Raw genomic sequence first — 22,498 nt, 5'->3', positions numbered from 1 at the left:
TCCCAAAATGCGTAGCTGTACTTCCGCTCCTGGATATACTACTACTACCTGTACTTTTACTTGTACATTGCACCCGGGGATGAATTTGTTTTCGATAAACTGGGAAGCGGTGACGCATCGGACAGCGATTGGACATCTTGGTTTCAACTCCTCCCTTATAATAAAGAGTGTGTGTGTCTCCTGTTGTAAAACACAGCAACACCGGGCGTCTGCGTCAGGAGGGCACACTCCACTCTGAGCAATTACGCGGACTCCTAACTGGCACAGTAATCAGAAAGAAACCAAAAGGCATTTTTTGAAATGGACTTTTAAGCAGGCCATCCTGATACATTCGAGGACTTGCTTCGTGCACTTCAATGCAGCTTTTAATGTTATGATATTATTATCACGGATGTGCTCTGAGCACAGCTTTAAATAGGTGTCTTATAAATAGGCATTTCATTTCTTTTTAAATAGATTTCTTTCTTCTCTAAAATTGGCTCCCGTACAAACCGCCGCGTTGGATCCCTCGGCTTACTGCGAGACTCCGGTGTACAACCCGGATCTCTGCCCAAATATGATAGCCGCCCAGGCAAAGTTGGTGTATCACCTCAACAAATACTACAACGAGAAATGTCAGTCTCGAAAAGCAGCCATCTCCAAGACCATCCGGGAGGTGTGCAAGGTGGTATCGGATGTCCTGAAGGAGGTCGAGGTGCAGGAGCCCCGCTTCATCAGCTCTCTCAGCGAAATGGATAATCGTTTCGAGGGACTGGAGGTCATTTCACCCACCGAGTTCGAAGTTGTGCTCTATCTGAATCAGATGGGAGTATTCAACTTTGTAGATGACGGATCACTCCCGGGTTGTGCCGTGCTCAAGCTCAGCGACGGCCGCAAGAGAAGCATGTCTCTCTGGGTTGAATTCATCACAGCCTCCGGTTACCTCTCGGCGCGCAAGATCCGCTCGAGATTTCAGACACTGGTGGCGCAGGCTGTGGATAAATGCAGCTACAGAGATGTTGTCAAAATGGTCGCTGACACAAGTGAGGTGAAGTTGCGCATTAGAGACAGATATGTGGTGCAAATCACGCCGGCTTTCAAGTGCACTGGGATCTGGCCACGAAGCGCTGCGCACTGGCCTCTCCCTCACATCCCCTGGCCGGGACCTAACCGAGTGGCAGAAGTCAAGGCGGAAGGTTTCAATCTTTTATCCAAAGAGTGCTACTCCCTGAACGGCAAGCAGAGCTCAGCAGAAAGCGACGCCTGGGTCTTGCAGTTCGCCGAGGCCGAGAACCGGCTCATTCTGGGTGGATGCAGGAAGAAATGCTTGTCAGTCCTCAAAACGTTGCGGGATCGTCACCTCGAACTGCCCGGAACACCCCTAAACAACTACCACATGAAAACTTTGGTTTCCTACGAGTGTGAGAAGCATCCCAGGGAGTCAGACTGGGATGAGAACTGCCTCGGAGACCGCCTGAACGGGATATTATTGCAGCTTATTTCATGTTTGCAGTGCAGAAGGTGCCCGCATTATTTCCTCCCTAATTTAGACCTGTTTCAAGGAAAACCTCACTCTTCTCTAGAGAATGCAGCCAAACAGACTTGGCGACTGGCAAGAGAAATACTGACCAACCCCAAAAGCTTGGAGAAACTCTGAGGTAAAAATATGTTAGTTCACCTCGTCTTAAAACATGTGGTAAAAAGGCCTAACGAGCTCATAAACGGACAGAAACACATTGCCAACCAATTTGCAAAGTCTTAGAAATGTGACTGTCTTCTGTCCTTGAATACGTCTTTGGCCTAGCCTCTTTTGATATTTTTAATGACATTTAGGTTTGCCCTTATCCCCGTGCACCTTTTGGCGGTGTCAATATTTCAGAGCAAATTTAAATTATTGGCTACCATTAATCCAGGAGGCCACACCAACAGTGGTTCCTTTCTCTCCGTGCCACACGGTTGCCTAAATCCGACATTTCCTTAAATAATACAATTAAGCCCCGTGGGAAACTTGGGAAATAAAATAAAAACACACATCTGTACATTTTATACTGTAAATACATTCATAGATTGTGATTCCAGTGGTCTGAAATTGTGAATGTTGTTCTGTGACACGTAAATAGGATCCACCTGTTTAAATCTACTTCTGAACTTTTTCTTTATCTGGTAGAAACGTTATTAATTTATACTTGCATCAGTGGTAGTCTGATTCATCTGTTTAAATGGACATTGTCTAATTTTTGAAGTTTACATTTTGATAGGCGTACAACATTTGCTTCATTGAAAACATTCCAGCAATTTACTTGAATTATTATTTAAAGTACTCGAACATGTTTTGGTTGTTGTTTATCTCTACCATGCTTAGGCCTACATGATAAAAAAAAAAGAAAATGATAACATATATAGTATAAATATATATATTACAGTTTAATTGAAAACAATGCACTTGAAATACACTGGATTATAACATCTGTGATCTGATTTTTTATTTCTGTCTTTGATCTAATTTAAAGCGCTAATAAAACGAGCTGTTTTATATTTGTGTCCCATTATGGTTTTATTAAATGTGATTTCAACAGTAGAACGCCTAATGCCATGCGATAGTAATATAATGCGATCTTTAATTTCAGGGTCTCTTGCTCTTGTAGGCGTTTTTTTTATCGATGTGCTTGACATCTTAAAAATATAGGGAAATAGGAATGAATAATTTTCATACACAGCATTTAAAAAAGACCTCCGACCAGTTAATATTTTCAAAATACAACCTCCCGTGCTAGATATGCGCGTGTATCGTTGAACCTGGATGACGAGTAGGCCACAATAATCATTTAAAAATGCTTCAATAACAGAGCACATTTTAAAACACAAAATAGAAATAAACCCGGACTTTGAACCCAATTTTGAGCACGTCATTAAACTTATGAAAAACACAACTTGGAAACATGGTGTAGCTCACCAAACGCGCTGTTCATGTATAACTAAGTTGTATTTAAAATATAGTAAAAGTGAGTATCTTCTTGTTGGCCAGTTGCAATAATATAAAACCCAACTGTGAAACACATAAGAAGCCAAACGGACCACTTTGAACTTGAGCGGCACACTTGCTTGCAGGTTACTTACCTTAGAGTCGACCCTTTTGAAGGCAGGGTCATCCTCGTCCACCTCGAAGTAGATTTCAGTGGTGGTGATGGACAGAGTCCCCCGGGCCACCAGGACGGGGGCAACAAGCTGGGCCGGGCTGTTCAGGACCACTGGGCCTGCAGAGAGTGGGCAGCCACATGCTAAATCAGTAACATGCTAAAATTATTATATTTATGTGAAATAAAGCAGGTGGAGGAGACGTCTGTAAAAATGTTCAGCACGTTTACATTGAGTATCGTAATAACATAGAGGCCTGTTTGCATCAAACTGCCGCATTTGGACCATGCACCCATAAACAATCATTTTCAAATGAAGTATTGTAAATCAGGCAAATATTATGCATTATTAAAGTCTTAATTTGTATAACCCCTATTATTCATCGACTTACAAATCAATGGAGCTGAACGCCCTGTTGTCTTTGTTGTATGGCCATATATGCGCCGCCTTTACGTACCTATTTGTATTATAATGAAGCACTTCAAATATAAAGATGCTTAATTATTGGATCGGTTCAAATTCAAAAAAATAACCTCGAGTTAGATAAAATAATCAATTTATTTTCCTCACATGATAATAGCATCATAACGTGTTTGCAGTGCCGGTCTGAAATCACAATGTATCACTGACATTCAGGGCTGCTTACAAGGGATCAGCTTATAAGTGCATTCCAAAAATAAAACTACTGCTTTTTATTCTCCAATGGTCTATGAAAAAACACACGTAAAAACAACTAAAAGATTGTTCTCGAGTCTTGATAATCCTCCAGAAATTAAGGTGGCTTTGTGACAGTGCCAGTTGATAGCGATCACATCTTTATTTCAATTCCCCCTCCTTCTCTTCCTCTACTTCGTCCTCCATGTTCTCAGATCAGTGTCGCTGTGGAGCACCGTAACAGTCATGTGTCTGCTCTCACACGAAAGCTCTGGAAACCAAGATATTTATCGATCCCTTAAACTCCAAAGAGCCACTTTAATGTCTCATCAATCTTAATCTGCGTTCCTCAGCCAATTATACCCGATAGTGTTACAGGAATACAAGTGGATTTCGGTCTCAACTCCCACAGCGCCCCTTCATCGCTCCTCAGGCTGCGCAGTCAGACCGCCCTCTCTGGGCTTTTCCTCAGCGTTGCTCGGCTCCATTAACGGTGATCCTATCTGCTGATGCTATCAGACCAGGCGCTACACGTTGCTTACAAGCTTCATATAAAAAGTGAACACTTCCACTGACCGGTTTTAATACATTTAAAATAACGTTAAGTCTATTCATAAAAGATAAAAAAACAAAACAATTGCAAGCCATATAATAACTATTATTTCTTCCAATTCATATTGTCTTTATGTTCACTACAGACCCTAAATAACATCCCATTCACCTTTTACTGAAAATAACACGTTTAGCGCTGATGTATTGTATTGTGGCCCTAAAGTGCTATATAGAGAGAGAAAGACAACATCCTGAAGCATTAAGCTACAGCATCCATTGCTCATGGGGAGGAAGAGGATTAGTCAGTAATCCCCTCAGGGATCTTTCCATAATTAGGGTATATGGCATTAAAATGTTTACAAGAGAATAATGAAATTAAGGGCAAGTTACACAGGATCAGCAGTGTACAGTATATGCTAGAGCTTGAATACCCGTCTGTTTGGTCTTTCTTTTAATGAAAATGTAAATATTTGTCAGATGACAGGCCAATTTAATGAAGTGAGGTGTGGTGGGAGTTTGGGAGAACTATTGACAAGAAGAGTATATTATCACCAATCACAATCCATCTGCCGGATGATCTGTTTACTTTTACACTTTACAAAATTAGAGAAATACAAGTGGAAGTAGGTTGACACCTGAACACTATCATTTATTCATTAACATGCATGTTGATTTATGGTTGTAACACACACATGTGCATGCACAGCTGCAGTCATTACTGAATACTGAGGCTTAGTGGCTTGTTGTTCATTTGAGTCATTGAAGCAGTGGTCATTTTTTCCACTGTTTTCAAAGCAAGCATTTATCTTTCAATGAGGTATGGATGTAAACACCTTGAGAAATGTGTACTGATCTGAAAACTATTTAATAGGGCTGCATAATTCATAATTAAATTAAAATTGACTAAAAATACTTCAATATTTAATTTAAAATGCAAATTATTCAGGGCTGTTAATATATGTTCTGTTAACGTAATCCCTGTTTCCTTAATATTAAGAAATTGAATGTATGCTTTTAAAATATATAAATATGACAACAAACATAGTTGAAACTTTGGCAAAATTGGAATATCATGGTACATTCAGAAGTGTTGCGATGGTTTAACCCTTTTATTAAAATTGGCCTTGTTCAAGGGATCAGTATTACAAATGGGCACTAAAATAGATTCAGAAAGGCCAAATGAGGGCAGAATAAAATGGTTGTGGCTGCTACACCACACCACGGGGTATACTAACATGGTTCCAGTATAGGAAGTGCCATTCAAGGCTCAGTCTATTTTCTTTCACATGTTCATCATAGGGTGAGTTATTTTGGATCACTCAACTTTAAATATCCATGTAAACAAATTGGATTGAATATGCAGAAAGGCCTATTTAATGTCACTGGAAGTATTGCAAGCATTTTCAATGTTTGTGGGGGAGCAAATCTAGCCATAGGTTCAGTAACCAAAACTGCCCGGGCCCTAGAGAGCAGGGGCCTCCCCTTTGGCAGCAGCAGCAACAGCAGCAGGCACTGACCTAAAGGCTGGCAGGAGGAGCCCTCTTGTTGACAAGGATCAAGTCCCAGATCTCTCATTAAGGCTGTTCATGCCTGAGATTAGATACAGACAGTGCATCCTGGTAAAAACATTACCCAAATACAGTGAGAGGGAGCTCCCCCACTGGTAAATACATGAACTTAACTTGGATTTAATATTTATTTTTTTATTCCAGCATCTACTCCTCAATATCAATGATGTCCAGCCTCACAAGTTGGTGCATTATTTGAATCAAGCTTACACATTATAAATGTAACATAAGCCACATAGCCCTTTTCTGTTTTGTGCAAGGCTATTAATGGATCTGTAGAGATAGCACATTGTGCTGGGGTTTTGGCCCCTTCCCTGCTCTTTTGGACAGTGCAGGGTTCATCTGACAGACATGCTGGCCCTGGGACAAAGAGGAGGGGTTAGAGATTCTTCCGTCAGATCTTAGAAGGGATTTCAGCAGTGCCCTGGTTCAGCCTGAGCCTACTAAGCCATGACAACTAGGTAATGTACACAGGGCTGCGTGTCTGGTGGTCTAATTTGGGGCATTATTTTTCTATACACTTTTTTAAATCACAATCTGCACCTGGGATAAATAATTAACATACATGTAACCCTAGTTTAAGACATTTTGGCAACATAATACATGTCACATGGAGGGATTATGCAATCAAACCTATGACAATTATGTAGTGTGCTTTGTAAATTGTAATTATTTTAACTTGGAAAACCTATTAACTATATCCATCAAGTTAGATTTTTATTGCAATTCCATTACCAAATTTCCATTTTCTTGTTCAGTTTTATTTCTTTTGAGAACATTCCAGCACAGTATTAAATTCTCTGAATTAAAAATATCTCTAACATTAGACATGATTGAAACACATTTTTTATACACATGTCAGCCTAAGCGCTAACATTCATATACAGACTTTGATCAGTGAATGTTCATTTTAAATCAACTTGAGTAGCCAATCATTTAAAATAAAACCACATCCAGTGACAACATCACTATACAACAATGACCCATACTTTTTTCTTTTAGACGAGAAAGCTTCACATTTGATTTAGGGTTAGGCTTTATTATCCTTGTCACTGCGATAAACTACATGTTTTTGGAATTCGGTAATGGCTGTCAGGGATGAATATTACTTTGTATTCTTCTAAACCGCCTGTATCATTCAGGCATTGAACCAGTAACAGAATGTACTTAAACGACCAATTACTTTTGGCATTATTGACGTGAATGTGTAGCATTAAACTCAAAATTCAAGTAAGCTCTCGAAATCTTACCTTTTAAAGTCAGGGTTGAGAAGCAGCGGATGGTCGGCTTGTTAGCTTGGCTCACACACAGACTGTGATGCCCGTTAAATTACAGGATATCTGGGAAGCCATTGCTTTAACAGTAGGTTGCACTATTGATTGAATTGCATCTGGCAAAGTATTAAAACTAAGTTAAAATACACGATGAAAAGCAAAACAAATAAAATCAAATGGGTTAAATAAATCAAAGATAAATAAACTCCACTTTTTATTGATAATTCCTCAGCTGTTGAGGGCCAATTCATCGCTAATAATACTTTACTGAGGCTTAATTTAACTGCAAGATAATAAAGTTGTTGTCTTTTCTCCCTTAACATCCACATGCTCACATCCACACTGACAGTACCAAACTTATGTCGTTTTCTTGGCAATGTATGTTGAAGTACCGTTAAAATATGACCATATTCTTTTATTTAAATGGTAAGACTTCACATTTTCCACCAAATTGTAATGGGAATATATTTACTGGTAAAATAAATGTTTACAGAATTGTATTCAGAAAAAAATTGTAACGCTCCAAAAAATTGCATGAAATTTTGCATCTAATCTTTTTACAAAAGTTGTACACATATAACTTTAAACTATGTTTGATTAGCATCTTCAAGATATTGTGTGACAAAGTTTTGGTATCTTGCCTCTCAGCTCTCATGGCCTTTTAAAGTGTTGTGGCCCCTATAGGACATTAGTCTTTCCTTTATTTAACAGTGCTCTTCAGTTACTTGAACGAAACACAATGATTCAAGAAAAAGTGTTCATGAATGTCTTGACATTGCCTATAGGCCAAGTGAAAAGTTTACTAAGGCTACTGTTAAATACATTTGAACAAGCAGTAAAGTAATTAATCATGGCTTTTAAAATCCTAAATATGAGACATAGTGTAGGATGGGATATATCTGGAATGTTAATCTTTCCAGTGTTAATCTAACTTTAATAGGCTTGCATCTGGAGATAACATTCTAGGAAGGAACTGTGCTGGGATCCAAACAAAATATAGCAGTTTAAGTAGAGTGAAGCTGCCAGTTAAAAACACAGTAGCAGTCTTTGACTCAAGGACTAAACTAATATTCACTGCAAAATGCAGAATGCAAAAACTCAAACTTCAAACATTAAATAAATATAGTTTGGATACTAAATATTAGCCAGATATCTCAGATGTTTCCCTGTTGTTTACACTATTGCTAATGCAACACAATCAGCAATTAAAGCCACACTGATCCAAACCCCTGATGCACCGACATTAAACATGTACTCTGTAACTACACCAGTAATTAGGAGTAAGACAGATGAAAGATAAGGGCAGATTCTCCAACAGAGGCGATGTATTCTTGGGGTTGATGGAGGTGCTGCTGTGCTGACTTACCGCCCATGTTGTCCATCTCCTTCTCCTGCAGCAGGCTGACGGCATCTTCGTCTCCCTCCAGCATCAGCTCGGTCTCAGGGTTCTGGATGGCCGCAGTTTGGATGCGGAAGACTTTCTTAGACTTGACCACCTGGTCCTCCTCTGTGCCTGTCAACAGAAATGTTTGGATGAGTACTGAATATTTCACTCTGACCCATAGTTCAGAATTTCCACTAATTATCTCAGTCTCCATTGATTTGTTGTTGTTTAGCAATACTCTAATATCTCATAAGTATCAAAAGGTTTGGCAAGCAAAGGTAAGGAAGTGTTTTGAAAGACAGGCAGGGGAATTGAATTTACAATACATAGCACATTTCAGTAATGCATAAACTGACATATCTAAAATGATACAACACATTTAGTACGAGACTGATGTAACAGCATACTGATTTAAGATTACATTTAAAGGAACAAGAACACATTTTAACACTGCATAACCTCAAAATAGCCTTACAAGGTTTGATTCTAATAAGGTTTAAACACATCCTCAAGTAAAAAAAAAGAAAATCATCATAAAATGCATCATCTAATAAAATATATGAAAATAAATTACCATAGAGAGAATCTCTGCTTGAAACAGATAATACATGCAGGCTGAACCTGATATGAGATGCTCTCTAATGTACTTGCCATAGCTTATAAGAGAATGTCAAGGTACACACGTTTGTTCACTGAATAAAATATCGTTTGCATGGTTGAACATCAGAGGTGTTTCAGCTTTTATTTTTAGACAAGGTCACATATGAAACACTATCTGTATCTTGAAAGACCAACAGCTGAGTCGGGGGATACATCTCAAACTCGTAGTCGATTAGAGATATCATTTGCTGCTTTTGGAGACCTGACAAGAGTGAGACTGAACAGACAGGACAATTAGGAAGATGCTTACAACAGGACATCATCATATGGCTATAGTGGAGCACACTCATTGAAAACGATGTGTTCGTACATCCTGCAAAACAAAGGGGCCTCACAATACATGTATCAGCTTGAATCAGCCCATCTCCAACATGTGCCTGCCACACGGCTGCTAGGAACGTTTATGTGAATTTGTTTTTCTGAAGACCAATGTAGGATATAACCAGAGGAGAAACTTGCGTGTATGAAAGAAGGGAACACATATCATGAAATGGGAGGTGGCTGACACCCGCCTGACATGTTTCCTTTCAGCAAAGTTCTTAATTCCTCTCTCTCCCCCCTGAGGAACATGTACCTTGTCTTGAAGAGGTCACATTTGACTGTTGTCAACACTGCTACTGAGAAAAAAGTCTGCTTCCTGCTCTGTCTCATATCTGGAGTGCTTTCATCAGACGGAGGGAAGAAGTCTGTGCGTTTTGGAAATGAATTCTGTGCAATGTTAGAGGAAAAAGCCAGCCAGCGGTCAGAGATCAAAGCAGAAGAAGGGAAACCTAAATCTGTAATTCTGTAAACCATCATTACGCTCCAAAAACATGAGAGAAAGTTCAGCACACAGGCTGATGTTCTGATTGGCAAGTCAGTACAGGGTTGAGTAGAACAAATAAACCATGCTGATTTCTACATGCAAATGACCAACATCAACTGTTGTGTGTGTGTGGGGGGTGGGGGGGGGGGGAAGCCTGGGGGGTGGGCAATGCAGTTTTTTCCGACATACAAAGTAATGTAGTTGTACATGAAGAACAAGAAATGAGAAGCTATGGCATGAAGGAGAAAATGTGCTGACATGAAAAGCGATCTTCTCATGAGTGATGGCCCGTAGACACTCTTGTATTGAAAGTGCACCATTTGTCACGATTAAAGGACCTGCTGTGCCATTGTGTCGTGGCAGACTCATTACAAGCATTTTCACATGTTCACCCTTGACCATTAATGGCAAAACAAAGACGATGACCCTTCCAAATATCTGAAATATTACTCATATGAATGACCTTGAGACTAAAAAAAAGAAGACAACTGAATATCAACTCATTGTCTACTGAAGGATTTCAACTGATGCGGAAACTCTTCTACATGTTTATATTAAAGAAAAGAAAATAATGTTGCCTATAATGTGTCAACTACCATCTTTGTAAATAACCTTACGAAGGGAGCAGTCTATCAGAAGCCACTGCAGTTGACTTCTCTGTATCTCACAGCCGTTTCACTTCATGTACACTCTCCAGGTCTTGAGGAACAGTGCCATGAAAAGCCACCACTCTCATGGGTCCTCTTGTTCAATCACTGAGTTAAAACTGCCTCAGAGTGCGCTAATTACACTCAGTAAAGTGCATGTCAGAGCTTTCATGACCCCGATGGAGGCTGATGAAGACCTGCCAGCTGCGACCAATGGAGGACGCCCCAAAGCACTCACGACTGGGGCTCAACAAGGATCCATAGTCTTGAAGGGTGCCTACCAAACATTTTTCACAGGTTAAAAATGTCTACCTTTTAAAAAACTAACCAATGAATCTTTATAAGAGCAAAAAATAAATCCTTACTCAGTTAAGTCAGAACAATCGTAATAAAGTGTTGACAGTGACACAAGTTTCAGTTGTTTTATAGCCATTTGACAAACTACGACTTACAAGTAAACTGTATTATTTAGAACATATTTTTAATTCAGCGTATTCTTTAAAACCTAAAACATAGGGGGATGCAAATCCTTTTTCATAAATGCCATCAAATTGCCTCTTTACATCTTTAATGTGAAGGTATTCCTATTGAAACAGGAACTGGTCCCAGGATATGTGTGACCAAGGGGATATATTACTAATACATGTTTTGATTGTGACATGTTTTGAGTATAATTCATTGGGTCTTTACTGTTATAAAGATAAATACATAATGTATACATCCCAGAGTGATAGAATCATGTAAATGTGTCCTTTTGCGAGCAAGCTTAATCAATCAAATCAAAGTACACTTTATTATCTTAGCTTCTGCAGTTCAACTATTCAGCATAGAATACATAAGAGTTGAAGGGCCTTTAAAATACGGTTGACTAACATACCTTTGCCAAGGGTCCATGTTTCTTCATGTACTGCAACGTTGGACAGTTTAGTGGCATAGGCCTTTCCTTTTTATAGCCCCAGTAGAGCATGTGAGCATGAGTTTTTCTAAGTCTCCTATGTATTATACACCCTGCCTCAACCACTTCACTGCCACTCCTCAAAGAGAATCCACACAATGTTTCACTTAAGTTCAAATAAAGTGTATGGGTTTTTCTCTTCTGGAGTAAAAAGCTGATTGCACAAATACTTTGGGTAATTCAATATACACAACTATAAATACAACACAAAATACATATTTGTTGCTCACTTTGAGAGGTTGAATAAGCAAAAGCAAGATCTGGATAATGCTGGTGAAGCAAAAATGCGCTCCACTAGTAGAACACTCAGAATGTTTGACTACTGATTTGACAGGCAACATTTTGGACACAGCTTAAGACACACAGCCATCTCAACCTTTTTCTAAACAATGACTTGAGAAGAGAGCTCAAACTCTGGAGCTTTCACAGGAATAATTCTGTGTTATGTCTCTTCCTGTCTGATCCCTGTAGATAACACGCATTAGTGTAACCCTTGCATCCTAAGCTTATTTACTACACTATCTTATAATGCACATCAGTCTGGTGCAATGACTGCGGTCATATTTATAATGTGAGCTCTATAGTATGTTTTAAATATATCTCTTCCATTTCCCAGACTCTATCTGTTTCAGATTCTGCCCTCCTACGCTCTCTCTCCACGGCTCCACATTCCACACGGAGGAAAAAAGTCCAGTCCATGGGATTGCATTACAGTTAGAGCGATGCAATTCTGCCCTCTGTCTTTTTCTTTTTTATTTACTCAGCATTGAAAGATGAAATGAGGGGGGAAAAATGACAACTTCATACTTCCTGTGATGCAAGCCATCCGTTTTGCAGAGTATGTGTTTTGAGACTGTTAAAGTAAACATTATAACTTTGATGTAGGGGAGTTTACACAGTGCAGACGCTTCCACTTGGCGTGATCTTCATTCAATATCCTGGGATGTGCAGTGTGCGTCTTCTGTGCTGCCAGAGGTTACAAACAGCCTCATCTTCTTTCCATCAAAACAGTGTTTAATGGTCCACATATCTGGAGCAGAATGCCACTCAGAAAAACCATTTCTGAGCATATCATATGTAATTACTGAGAGGCTGCATTCATATGACCGGCTTTGCATGTAAGCAAATGTGCTGATAACATTTGTCCAAGTTTAATATCTTTGATTATAAAGCTGGAAAAGGTTAATACCACATCCAGAGAGCGGTGCCTCTAAAGAGCCATAAAGATCTCTGCCCGGGGCAATCAGGTCTGAGAGAAGCCGCTCACCTGAAATGAGACAGCAAGGACACCCGGAGGTAAAACACCCCGTTAAACACTTGGATCAATATTAACGTGACTTCCATTTCATGCTTGCCCAATTCCAATCACCTAACAATATACTCTAATGCCGGGCCGTGGATGGCTGTAACAGGCCAGGTTATTACAGGCAGAGGGCAGAGACAGAATGTGCTGGCTAAGCTGTCAATGCTGCTAATAGACAACGAGGCAGAGTTTAACCTCACATCACACACCTTCATGAATGTACACACTCTCACACACAGACACACACATTGCACAAAAGCTTTTTGCACTTCAATGTTATGGTTTCTCTTTGCATATATGATACATCTTCTCTAAATGCATTCCTTTCCATTAAGAAGTGGGAAAAATAAATGTTCCCATAATGTCCCTTGGAAATTCACATAACAATATATCGCTACAAATATTTAATGATGTAATGTCCAAGAGAAAATGCTGAAGATTTTCAGTCTCTCTGCTGTCAGAAATGACAAAGGACAATCACTCACTTAAATGTTTCTTTGTGAAAGAAAAAACTTTCCCGCTTGCTTTCATTTTACCCTAGTGAGCTTGTAAGACTGACGCTCACCGTGAACACATCAGTATATTTCTACCCTCTTCAAACCCAAGATATTAGCTGAGCGTATACTGTCACATCCTGCTGTCAAACCAGACACTGTATTCAATTTGGACAACCTACTGGCTCTCCAAACTTTTTTAAAGCTTTAATAATTACTCTCAAGGGTCAACTCAAACAACCTCTTTGTATTTGTAGTCTGGCCAGTAAAAGGTTCAATAGAGTCCCTGTCAAATCTAGAACAAATTATGGATGTTATGTCTAATGGATATCTAACCTCTAAGCCTTTGCACCAGGATTATCTTCTAAAGTCAGGTCCTATCTTTAAAACCATGCAAATCTACTTTACAAGTAGAAAAACACTGTCATAGTAAATTTAAAACAAAAACTGCCAACTGTCACTGCCACAAAATCTACTGAAGCTCTAAAAAAGAACAAAAGATCCTTCTCATTTTATCTCATAACAAAATCTGGCCTCTGCTGTGCAACCACATCAAAGCCTGCTGGAAAAATCCTGAAAGTGCAGCTCACCTCTCGACGAGAGCAAAAAGGCCATCCGACCGCAGGCGATCCCTTTCACTTGACACGTTTATACATTATTTGGCTCATTAAAAACCACCGCCTGCCAGCAGGATTTCAACAAGTCTTCAGTCAACTACTCTGAGGCATCAGTGTTCAACAACAGAAACAAACCTGATAGCTCAAAAGCATATCACATAGTTTAGATGGAATCAAATGATATGCATTTGTGGCATTGTCTTTAGTAAATCCGTCACACTTAAGGAAATAATACAAACATACAAATTTGAGCTACGGCAAAGTACGTAAAGAGTAATGGGAGATGCTAACTGACAAAGCAAATGGAACAATGGAATCTGCTCAAATGTATATTTTCCTGCCTTAAGTATATTTAGTTTAGGAGTCTGTGAGGGTTCGATCCAAGCTACAGCAGTCAACATGTAGATGTATCCTTGGGCGAAATACTCAACCATGCTCCCGACATTGCCATGTGAATGTGTGTGAATGTTAGTTACCCCAAGCAGATGGCGCTTTGTACGGCAGCCTCTGCCCAAATGGCTGTAAATGGGTGAATGCTGACCTATACTGTATATGTTAACCTGTATTTGTTGAGGGGTCATAAAGACTGGAAAATATAATCTTAAGCAAGCATAAGCGAAGTTTACTCCAAATAATTCACACAAAATTAAGTGCTCATTTACAGAAACGTTATTGTTGTAGGTGGTTAGCCTTTGTTGCATCACTAATATACAGTAACTTTAAAATGGAAATGTCCAAGGCATAGCTTAATAAGCCTTTTAACACATTGTCATTGTACTATCCAGTCAACTTACCTCAGAAGTTCAACAAGAACTAGAGGATTTGTTTTAATTAAATATAATGTATCATTGTGTTTGTTACACCAATAATACCAATGCTATCAAATTAATGAATTAACTCAAAAACATTCATAAATAAATAAACAAACAAACAGCTAAACATGAGCAAATGTCAAAAACACATCATATAAATGGCCTTGGGGTATAAGCTAAAGCCAGACTTACGATGCCCATTATTACTTATTAGTTTTGAGGATTGTTTGCAGCATACTGAAACTATACACCAATAGTTGGCACATTGTTCAGTAAAAGTAGTTCGAAAATGTGCAGTTTTACAGGTTTGATGGCAATGTTAATGCAATGCAATGACATTTCTCACAGATGATAGTGACTTTTTAAAAGCCTTTAATTATTGGAAGCAGCTCAAAAGTGCTAATGTTGTGACATTTGTTTCCTTGAGACCTCCCACCAGCAGTATCAACATATATCCATAAGCCCCAAAAATTTGTTTAAGGCTACAAATAATGAAACGACCCGAAATCTAAAGCAGACTGTGCAATTATTACATGTGTGTCTCATATATGGACCACCTGCAGCCAAGGCAGCAGCTGGCACGCGTTTATCTGAAGTCCTGCCATGATCTTCATACAGCAGTCAGTGAGCTAGCAAAGCAGCAAGACGACATCCTGGACCCAACCATACAATCGACTTCAGTAGCTCCAAACTGAACCAGCCAGAGGTCAGTAAACATTATGATCATTATGCCGGTGTCTACAGTAATTTGATATTGCTATCCTGCCCATAATGCATTGCCTGTTTTCTATACATTTAAAGAAGGTGCTTACTCCATTAATTTCCAAATCAATACAATCCTCGTTGTGCAGTTAATACATTTGCTCTGCTATTCAATTACAGATGGGAGAGAAGGGCGACGGGTGTTTTATAGTACTAAGCAGCTTTCCTTTAAAAGTTCGGTGTTGCATGACATAAGGCAAAATTGACACAAGGTGCTGGGCAGCACTAAAAGACTGCTTGGGTCAATAAAAAAGTTTCAGGAAAAGTGAAAAGAAAAAGTTTCAGGCAAATAGAAGAAAAAAAGCGAGGATCCAATAAGTTCTTGAGCATGTGTTGTAATGAAAAAAAAAGTGTGCAATAAAATGGACGTGTCATGTTCAATTCTCTGGACTCATAAATATATCACCTATAAAAAATGACACATAGGCAATATGCTAAACTGTATAGACAAGCTCGGGCTAACTTTAGTGTCCTTTTAATGCCTTTTCAATGTTATTTTGGTGGCAATATTGGTATTCTATATTTAATACGGTGTAATGATGTCCTTCAATGGTCAGCTTAGTGTGGTGGGTTTAAAGACATCCTCTTACCAAAGGAATATTAAACTCACCATTTTCCTTCAGTGATTTGCATGTGACATCTAAGTGGGTGGAGCCAAATGGATTTCTGACAAATCTCCGCCTCCGCCGCAGGTCATCTTCCCAGTAGTCGAGACGCCAGAAGTCATGCAGCTGACTGTAAGAGAGACAGAAAGACAGGCAGGTTAGATAGAGCACACACCCCATAGTGATGGTGTGATTACAGCAGCCACTTCCTTTCAGAGGAAACATCATGAAGGGAAATCAGGCCACAGATAACAGATTTATTACACCGACTGGTGTCATGCTCTGCAGAGGCCTAGTTATGTTAGCTCTGCTAAAGCCTATAGCATCAGAACAGCAGGGAGCAGCAGCAGCAGCACCCATAAATCACTGGCTCTCCCATTAACAAATACAGCATCAAATTACAAGTATAAATGGCACAGCTTGCCTCCTTTTTTACAATGTTTTTTAACAAGTCTTGTAAATCAAAGGTAGGAACCTCAACGCAGACAGCGTGGGGTTTAATGAACGGGGTCTTGGGGCGGTTGAGGCATGAGCCTATAAAACAAGCCCCCTCCCTGCATATGTGGAGCCATGATTAAAATAATGTGCTGAAATATTCATTGAAATGATTCCCAGAGCCCTGGAGCCACCCGCCTGAAAATTGCATTTTTATTCATTATTAATAACATCGAATTAGGGTCGTAAAGAAAAAGAGAAAGAGAAGAAAACAGTTCCAGCATGTGGTAACCATCTTTGTAAATGATTATTCCAACATTAGTGAGGACCTGGGATAATTTTATTGCTTGCAGCTAATGCAAACCATTAAGCAGCAGCCTAGCATTAGGTTACTAAGTGCTGCTTGTTTCAACTGTGCACTAGCTGAAGATATTTCAAAGCCCTTATGTTTCCTTTGGAGGGAATTGCAGCAAAAGTATTTAATTTACCCTTTAGAGGGAGGAGTAATACTTAAAAATAGTGATGATTAAAATAATTGGTGTCCAGTTGAGCGTACGGTTACATGTGATTACATCAGCCTGGCATGAGGTTCATTGTACTTCATGTTGAGCCATATTTTAAGAGAAATGGCTACAATATGTGTTGATAGGGGAGAACATTACCCCCACAGTACATACTAAACATGCATTAGAGGAGCACACCTATTTATCCTATTATCTAAAATGCCTTTGCCTCCATATTATAATCACAAAAGCATAACATTGAATTTGTAACTGTGTAACCAAACCCTAGCAGAGATGTTTCAGTACGTGCAGGATACAGTAAGAGCTTGGCAGCAGCAGTCTATTGCATTGTATGGATTCTGCACCCTTCCCTGCCGCAGTATTGAAGCAGTCTAAACAGATTAAAGTGTTACAGGGGATCACAACACAAAATACTGCCTCCTTGCTCCATGCATATAATATCTACAAATGTCAGAAATCAAGAGGCTCAGGAGACTTAGCTGGGCTCTGACAGCAACAAGAGCTCAGTTTCAGTTAAGTATCAATCAAAATTGAGCATGTGTGTGTGCGCGCTTTGTGAATGCATAACGTATCACGAGCCGCTGTATGCAAAGCAAGACTCAGCGCCTTGAGCTTGTCCCTTGTCAATCTCCCTCAAAGCTTAACAGAGGAAAAGAGAGATGTCAGTGGGTTGAAAGGAGAAACCCACGTAAATGATATTGTAAATGCAAGATTACACTGTGTGAAAAATGTAAATCCACTGTAGGCAACTGAGCGATTACTGCTGAAGATTATGTCCCCTAATTCTCAGTGCAAACAGACAGCAGATGCCAGTGGGGGATAAATCCGCCACTTTGAAGATTTTCTTATAAAAGTATTAACTGCATTTTATTTGGTCAGCTTAAGGACGCTTATTGGAGTAAAACTTTGAGCCATTCATTTGTCTCTAACATATATTAAATGCACAACAAACCAAACCCTCAAGTCCTACTGATTTATGAGTTTGGTGCCAACATTCTGATGTGTATTCCCCTTTGATCTGTCCTGAGCAGATGGTTTCAATTTGACTGTGGTATTATGCCATTTGGATAGGACCTGTAATATTCTTACTGACTATGTTGTCAGTGCTTGACCGGATTTGGACAAAGTGCTGTGCTGAAAGAACTTCCTCTCAGAGGGTGGTCTGAATCCTGCTCAGGAGGATTGCTCTCCTGATTAAGATCTAGGGAGCCTTTGAGGTGCTATAAAAGGGATTGGCACCAAACCACCAAGAAAGCAATAAGGGTAACTTTTTCTTGAAATCAACATCATTCGTCTATTGGACCCAAAACCATATGGTAAAATGGTACTTGGCTAACACATGAACACATGAATCATTTAACACAATGCAGAAGATAACAATGGAAACGTATCCCTATGTTTATTAGGAATGCAGACAATATATTTCCGGTAAAGGTGATACAATTCAATTCCCCATTACCACAGAAAGCTAGTTGTCTCTATTGTCTGCGTAACAACAACAACACATTCTCCATACAATATCATTCATTATTAAGCAGAGATGGCTTTGGACCACCCTATTTTCAAAATCAAATGTGTCTGGCTTCATGACAACCATAAAGAATGGCAGTGAGCCAGCCTCCTAGAAACTGCCACAATTTATTAGCCCCGTCACCCATCAATCACCTAAATGGTTTTCAAACCGCATTTTAAAAGCTAATTTTCCAGCACTGATAACCTACAGGAAACAGGAGCACCATTATTTATGGAAGCTTCAGACTTGCTAAGTGCAGAAAGATAAATGTGGAAGAGGACTATCGTCTATTCTCTTCCCTTTCAAATAGGTATTTAAAGCACACCTTTTCTCAAGGAGACAGTGTGGAGGTTTTTGAGTTGCCAGATCTAACACCCCGTCTACCGGGAATGTGTTTTGTTGGTGAAAGGAAAGGGATAGTTGACAGGCATAATTCAAAATAAGATGGGGAGGAAAATAAAAATAAAAGGATTGATAACAGTTTTATTGAAAACTATAACATCATTCTAGTAGACAGCTGACAAGGGCTCATATTGGATTAGAGGGTGATATATTCTTAGTGCTGCAGTTATAATAGGGCGGCAGAGACCCTGTTTAGTTTTCTCCTATTTTGTCTGATTCTTTTTGGAGAACGATATTGGTAGTAGCAGTTGAGAACATAAATAAAATATTATATGTTTACAGATGGGCATCCTTACTCAAAATAGTGCAATTTTCTTGTAGGATAAATTTCCATTAGAATAAATACGAACTTTAGTTTTTCAAAGTTGCTTAAAACAGAAAGGCTAAATACAACATGTACAGGGCAGATTTGCAGACGGACGAGGATCTCAGGGTTAAAGATATTCTTTTCATTCTATTTATTCGCAGAGGATATTGTGTGAGGCGGTCAAGAGGAAGGACAGGGACATGCTGATTCAATAAAACACCATTATATTCCTTTTAAAAGCTTCCAATCGGTGACATGAGTAGGGGGTAATTATAATAAATACCAGTAATCAGTGAAAATTCTATTCAAAGGCTCTGGTTTGACTGGGGACTGGCTTTCATCACACACACACACTGGGACACTGAACACACGTCAATTTTTAGAGCAACTCAGAGGACAAGTGGTCTTTTCTTTACTTTTTAGTTGTCCTAATAGGGCCTGCGAGTTAAAGAGGCCTTGAGGAATCTGCTTCTAAAAGTAGACATACAAAAATAAAATAAGAAAAAGTAAAAATATAAGATAAAATGTCAATTTAAATTAAAATAATAAAAAATATACTTCATTGGTACCCTATGTGCAGTACCTTCCACAACTGAATTAGAGAGGTCATTCTGGCACCAGATTCAGTCCAGCCATGAAAGAAAATATCTAATTTAACCAAATGACCTCATGGAAGAGGTCCTTTGATTGAAAAAAACAATACAGATATGCTAATCTGTAATGACAGAGGTTCCTCACACTTCAGGAATACCATAAACCTGCTATCAGATACAAACAACATTGTCAAAATGTGCATTCTTTACTGGTTACTATATAACAGTGTATTCTTCAAGGAAATCAATAAATACATTGAAGACAATGTGCATCCAAAAGTGGTGACTGGCAACCACATGGTGATGAGCATTGCTCATTCCACTGCCTTCAAAGCAACCAATAAACTTAGAAAAAAGATAAACAGTATTTATTAAAAAAAACACATCAAGCATGATCATGTGTCTGTCGATGCCAAGTGTGAAGTGACTGTTTGGCCAACATCATGATCAGATTACCAAAGAGGGCTGCAAATGGTACAAAGGGCTTTCATCTCTTTAATTTCGCCATTTCTAATCATCACTGCACTCAACACTGTGGCAGACGTGAGGATGCCAGGCTCAGATCCAAATGCCTTTAGTTATTGGATATGACTTTTCTTTTGTAGATTGAGAGAAAGAGAATAGACACACGGAGGAATGGGTATTGGAGAAAGACGAAAGGGAAACAACACAGCAGAAACAAGATTAACTCCAGGTCATCTGGTGTAATGAAGACAGACGTATGCGACCAGACGAGGGATGAGGAGTCGTACTGTACTGTGCGTGAACCCCCCCTGGATCGCCAGCTTTGCGGATCCCCATCTTTCATCGGAAAAGGGGCACAGTCAAGCGATGCCCAGCTCAATTTCAACGCCCGATGAAATTGATGATTGTGTGAATGGGCCCCTTTCCAGAGATAATTAGCACAGTGTGCAAGGTTAAGAGTGCCCCACGGGAACAGAGCCTGGTGTAGGTCAAGAACAGATGCAAGTACAGAGAATATCAGATTGCAGGAACAAAGGAGCATCATGTTATAAAAAATACCTAATTAAATCAAGAATAAAAACAATAGCACATGCAAGCTGAAGCCGCTCTTTATTGAATCCTTTTTAGTGACTGGAAAATAAAATATGGTTTGCAGAGCAATGGTTCGGACCAAAAATAGCGATAGAGGCATGTGTAGAAAATAAACCTCCAAAGGCTGCATTTAATCCATAGCAAAAGATGGCAGTGAAAGGTATATTGATTTTAGAGTGGTATATTATCATATGCACAGTATATACTCACAAATTGTAATAGACTTCACTACAGTGAACGCACATTTTACAAGAGAGGGAAGAGTATGATGTGTATTTTGCTTCATTACATGTCAGAAAAGAGTAATATTATAGATTTATATCTATGTTATTGTCGCACTGATTTTTGTTTATACTATCGGAGACCTTGGCCTTTTTTCTCTGCCGCAGAGGGGCCATCAGACCCCGACCCTCTGAGGCCCTCTAAAGGTGCTCCCCCATTGTGCTGGTGGACTTCTATTAGAATTGATAACCCTTCCAGGCCAGACTAAAAAGTCTTTGCGCATCGTGAGTAAAAAGGTTCATTCCATCCCAAAGTTATTATCCACAGGCAGATTGTTACCATTCATCACGTGTGAGGGATGAAACTCACTGTTAGTCAAGGGAAACGGCTGTTTCACTGCCTTGCCACAGATCAATATATGCCGCCATTTTCCTTTCTCTCCTCTGCTACAAAAAGTAATTATACAGAAGAAATGTTGACAATCAATAGACTAGTCAGGTAAGGTTAAGGTCTGCAGTGGGGGCCAGCGAAGGCTCCTCCATCGGCTGTCACTGATGCTGCTGATGCGAACACGAACGCCCGCATGGGAACAAAGGGAGGTTTGTCTACTTCAAAACCTTTTACATTTCTGTTAGGGTGGCTGTGTCAAAACAATTAGTACCCGAGGAGTGCAGGCGAATGGATTGTAGAGAATGACACAAGAGGGAGTGACTATTTAAGTGTCAGTGATACGTAGGTGTGCCTGGGTGTCTGTTTGAGCCTGCATCACGCACAATGATCAATACAAATGCATTGTCTGTGGACAGTATTAAAATGCTTCTTTTTTATGAAATACAACTAAGAGTAACTCTGCAAAATATGTTTTTTATAAGTTGTTGCTGTCACACATTTTAGATGTGTGTGAAATAAACAATGGCTGCGTAATTGACTCTTCAGCAGGGTAACATAACAGCGGAACGAGGGCGACTTTATAGTATTGTCACGGTTAGCTGGTCTTGTGCTGCAAAAGTGGTGGACATTATTCTTCAATGAATTCATCAGCGTCGTCTTGACATCTACTTTCACTTCAGATGAGCCTGAACTTTATAATCCACTGGCAGGGTTCAGAGGTCAACAGCAGAGGGGACCAGAGTGCAGGGAAAATCACTCTCTCCCTGGAAAAAACTCTGACATCCAATTTTCAACTTGATTTATCAGTGTAAAGCTAAAATTGATAGTGTGTCATTACTGGGCAGAGAGC

The 22,498-nt window shown here is 39.5% G+C and overlaps 2 protein-coding genes across 2 annotated transcripts in view; one reads left to right on the top strand and one right to left on the bottom strand.

Annotated features, from left to right (window-relative positions):
* The window catches only part of nbeab (neurobeachin b), a 179,335-nt gene that overhangs the window by 54,479 nt on the left and 102,358 nt on the right, over positions 1–22,498 (bottom strand). Inside the window, exons 38-40 of the mRNA XM_063906394.1 lie at positions 16,212–16,336; positions 8,529–8,675; positions 3,097–3,233 (exon numbers count right to left, since the gene is read on the bottom strand). Of these exons, the coding sequence (XP_063762464.1) occupies positions 3,097–3,233; positions 8,529–8,675; positions 16,212–16,336 (409 nt within the window). The remainder of the gene's footprint in view (positions 1–3,096; positions 3,234–8,528; positions 8,676–16,211; positions 16,337–22,498) is intronic.
* Positions 203–2,500, top strand: mab21l1 (mab-21-like 1). Its single transcript, XM_063906312.1, has one exon. The coding sequence runs from the start codon at positions 557–559 to the stop codon at positions 1,634–1,636; it is 1,080 nt and encodes a 359-aa protein (XP_063762382.1). The 5' UTR covers positions 203–556; the 3' UTR covers positions 1,637–2,500.

Source organism: Eleginops maclovinus, chromosome 18, assembly GCF_036324505.1.
Source record: "Eleginops maclovinus isolate JMC-PN-2008 ecotype Puerto Natales chromosome 18, JC_Emac_rtc_rv5, whole genome shotgun sequence".
Classification (NCBI taxonomy): Eukaryota; Metazoa; Chordata; class Actinopteri; order Perciformes; family Eleginopidae; genus Eleginops; species Eleginops maclovinus.
This window is presented reverse-complemented; position numbering and strand designations above follow the sequence as displayed.

Excerpts from the sequence above, each read along its gene's own strand:
- mab21l1 (XM_063906312.1), top strand. The coding sequence starts at position 557 with ATGATAGCCGCCCAGGCAAAGTTGGTGTATCACCTCAACAAATACTAC.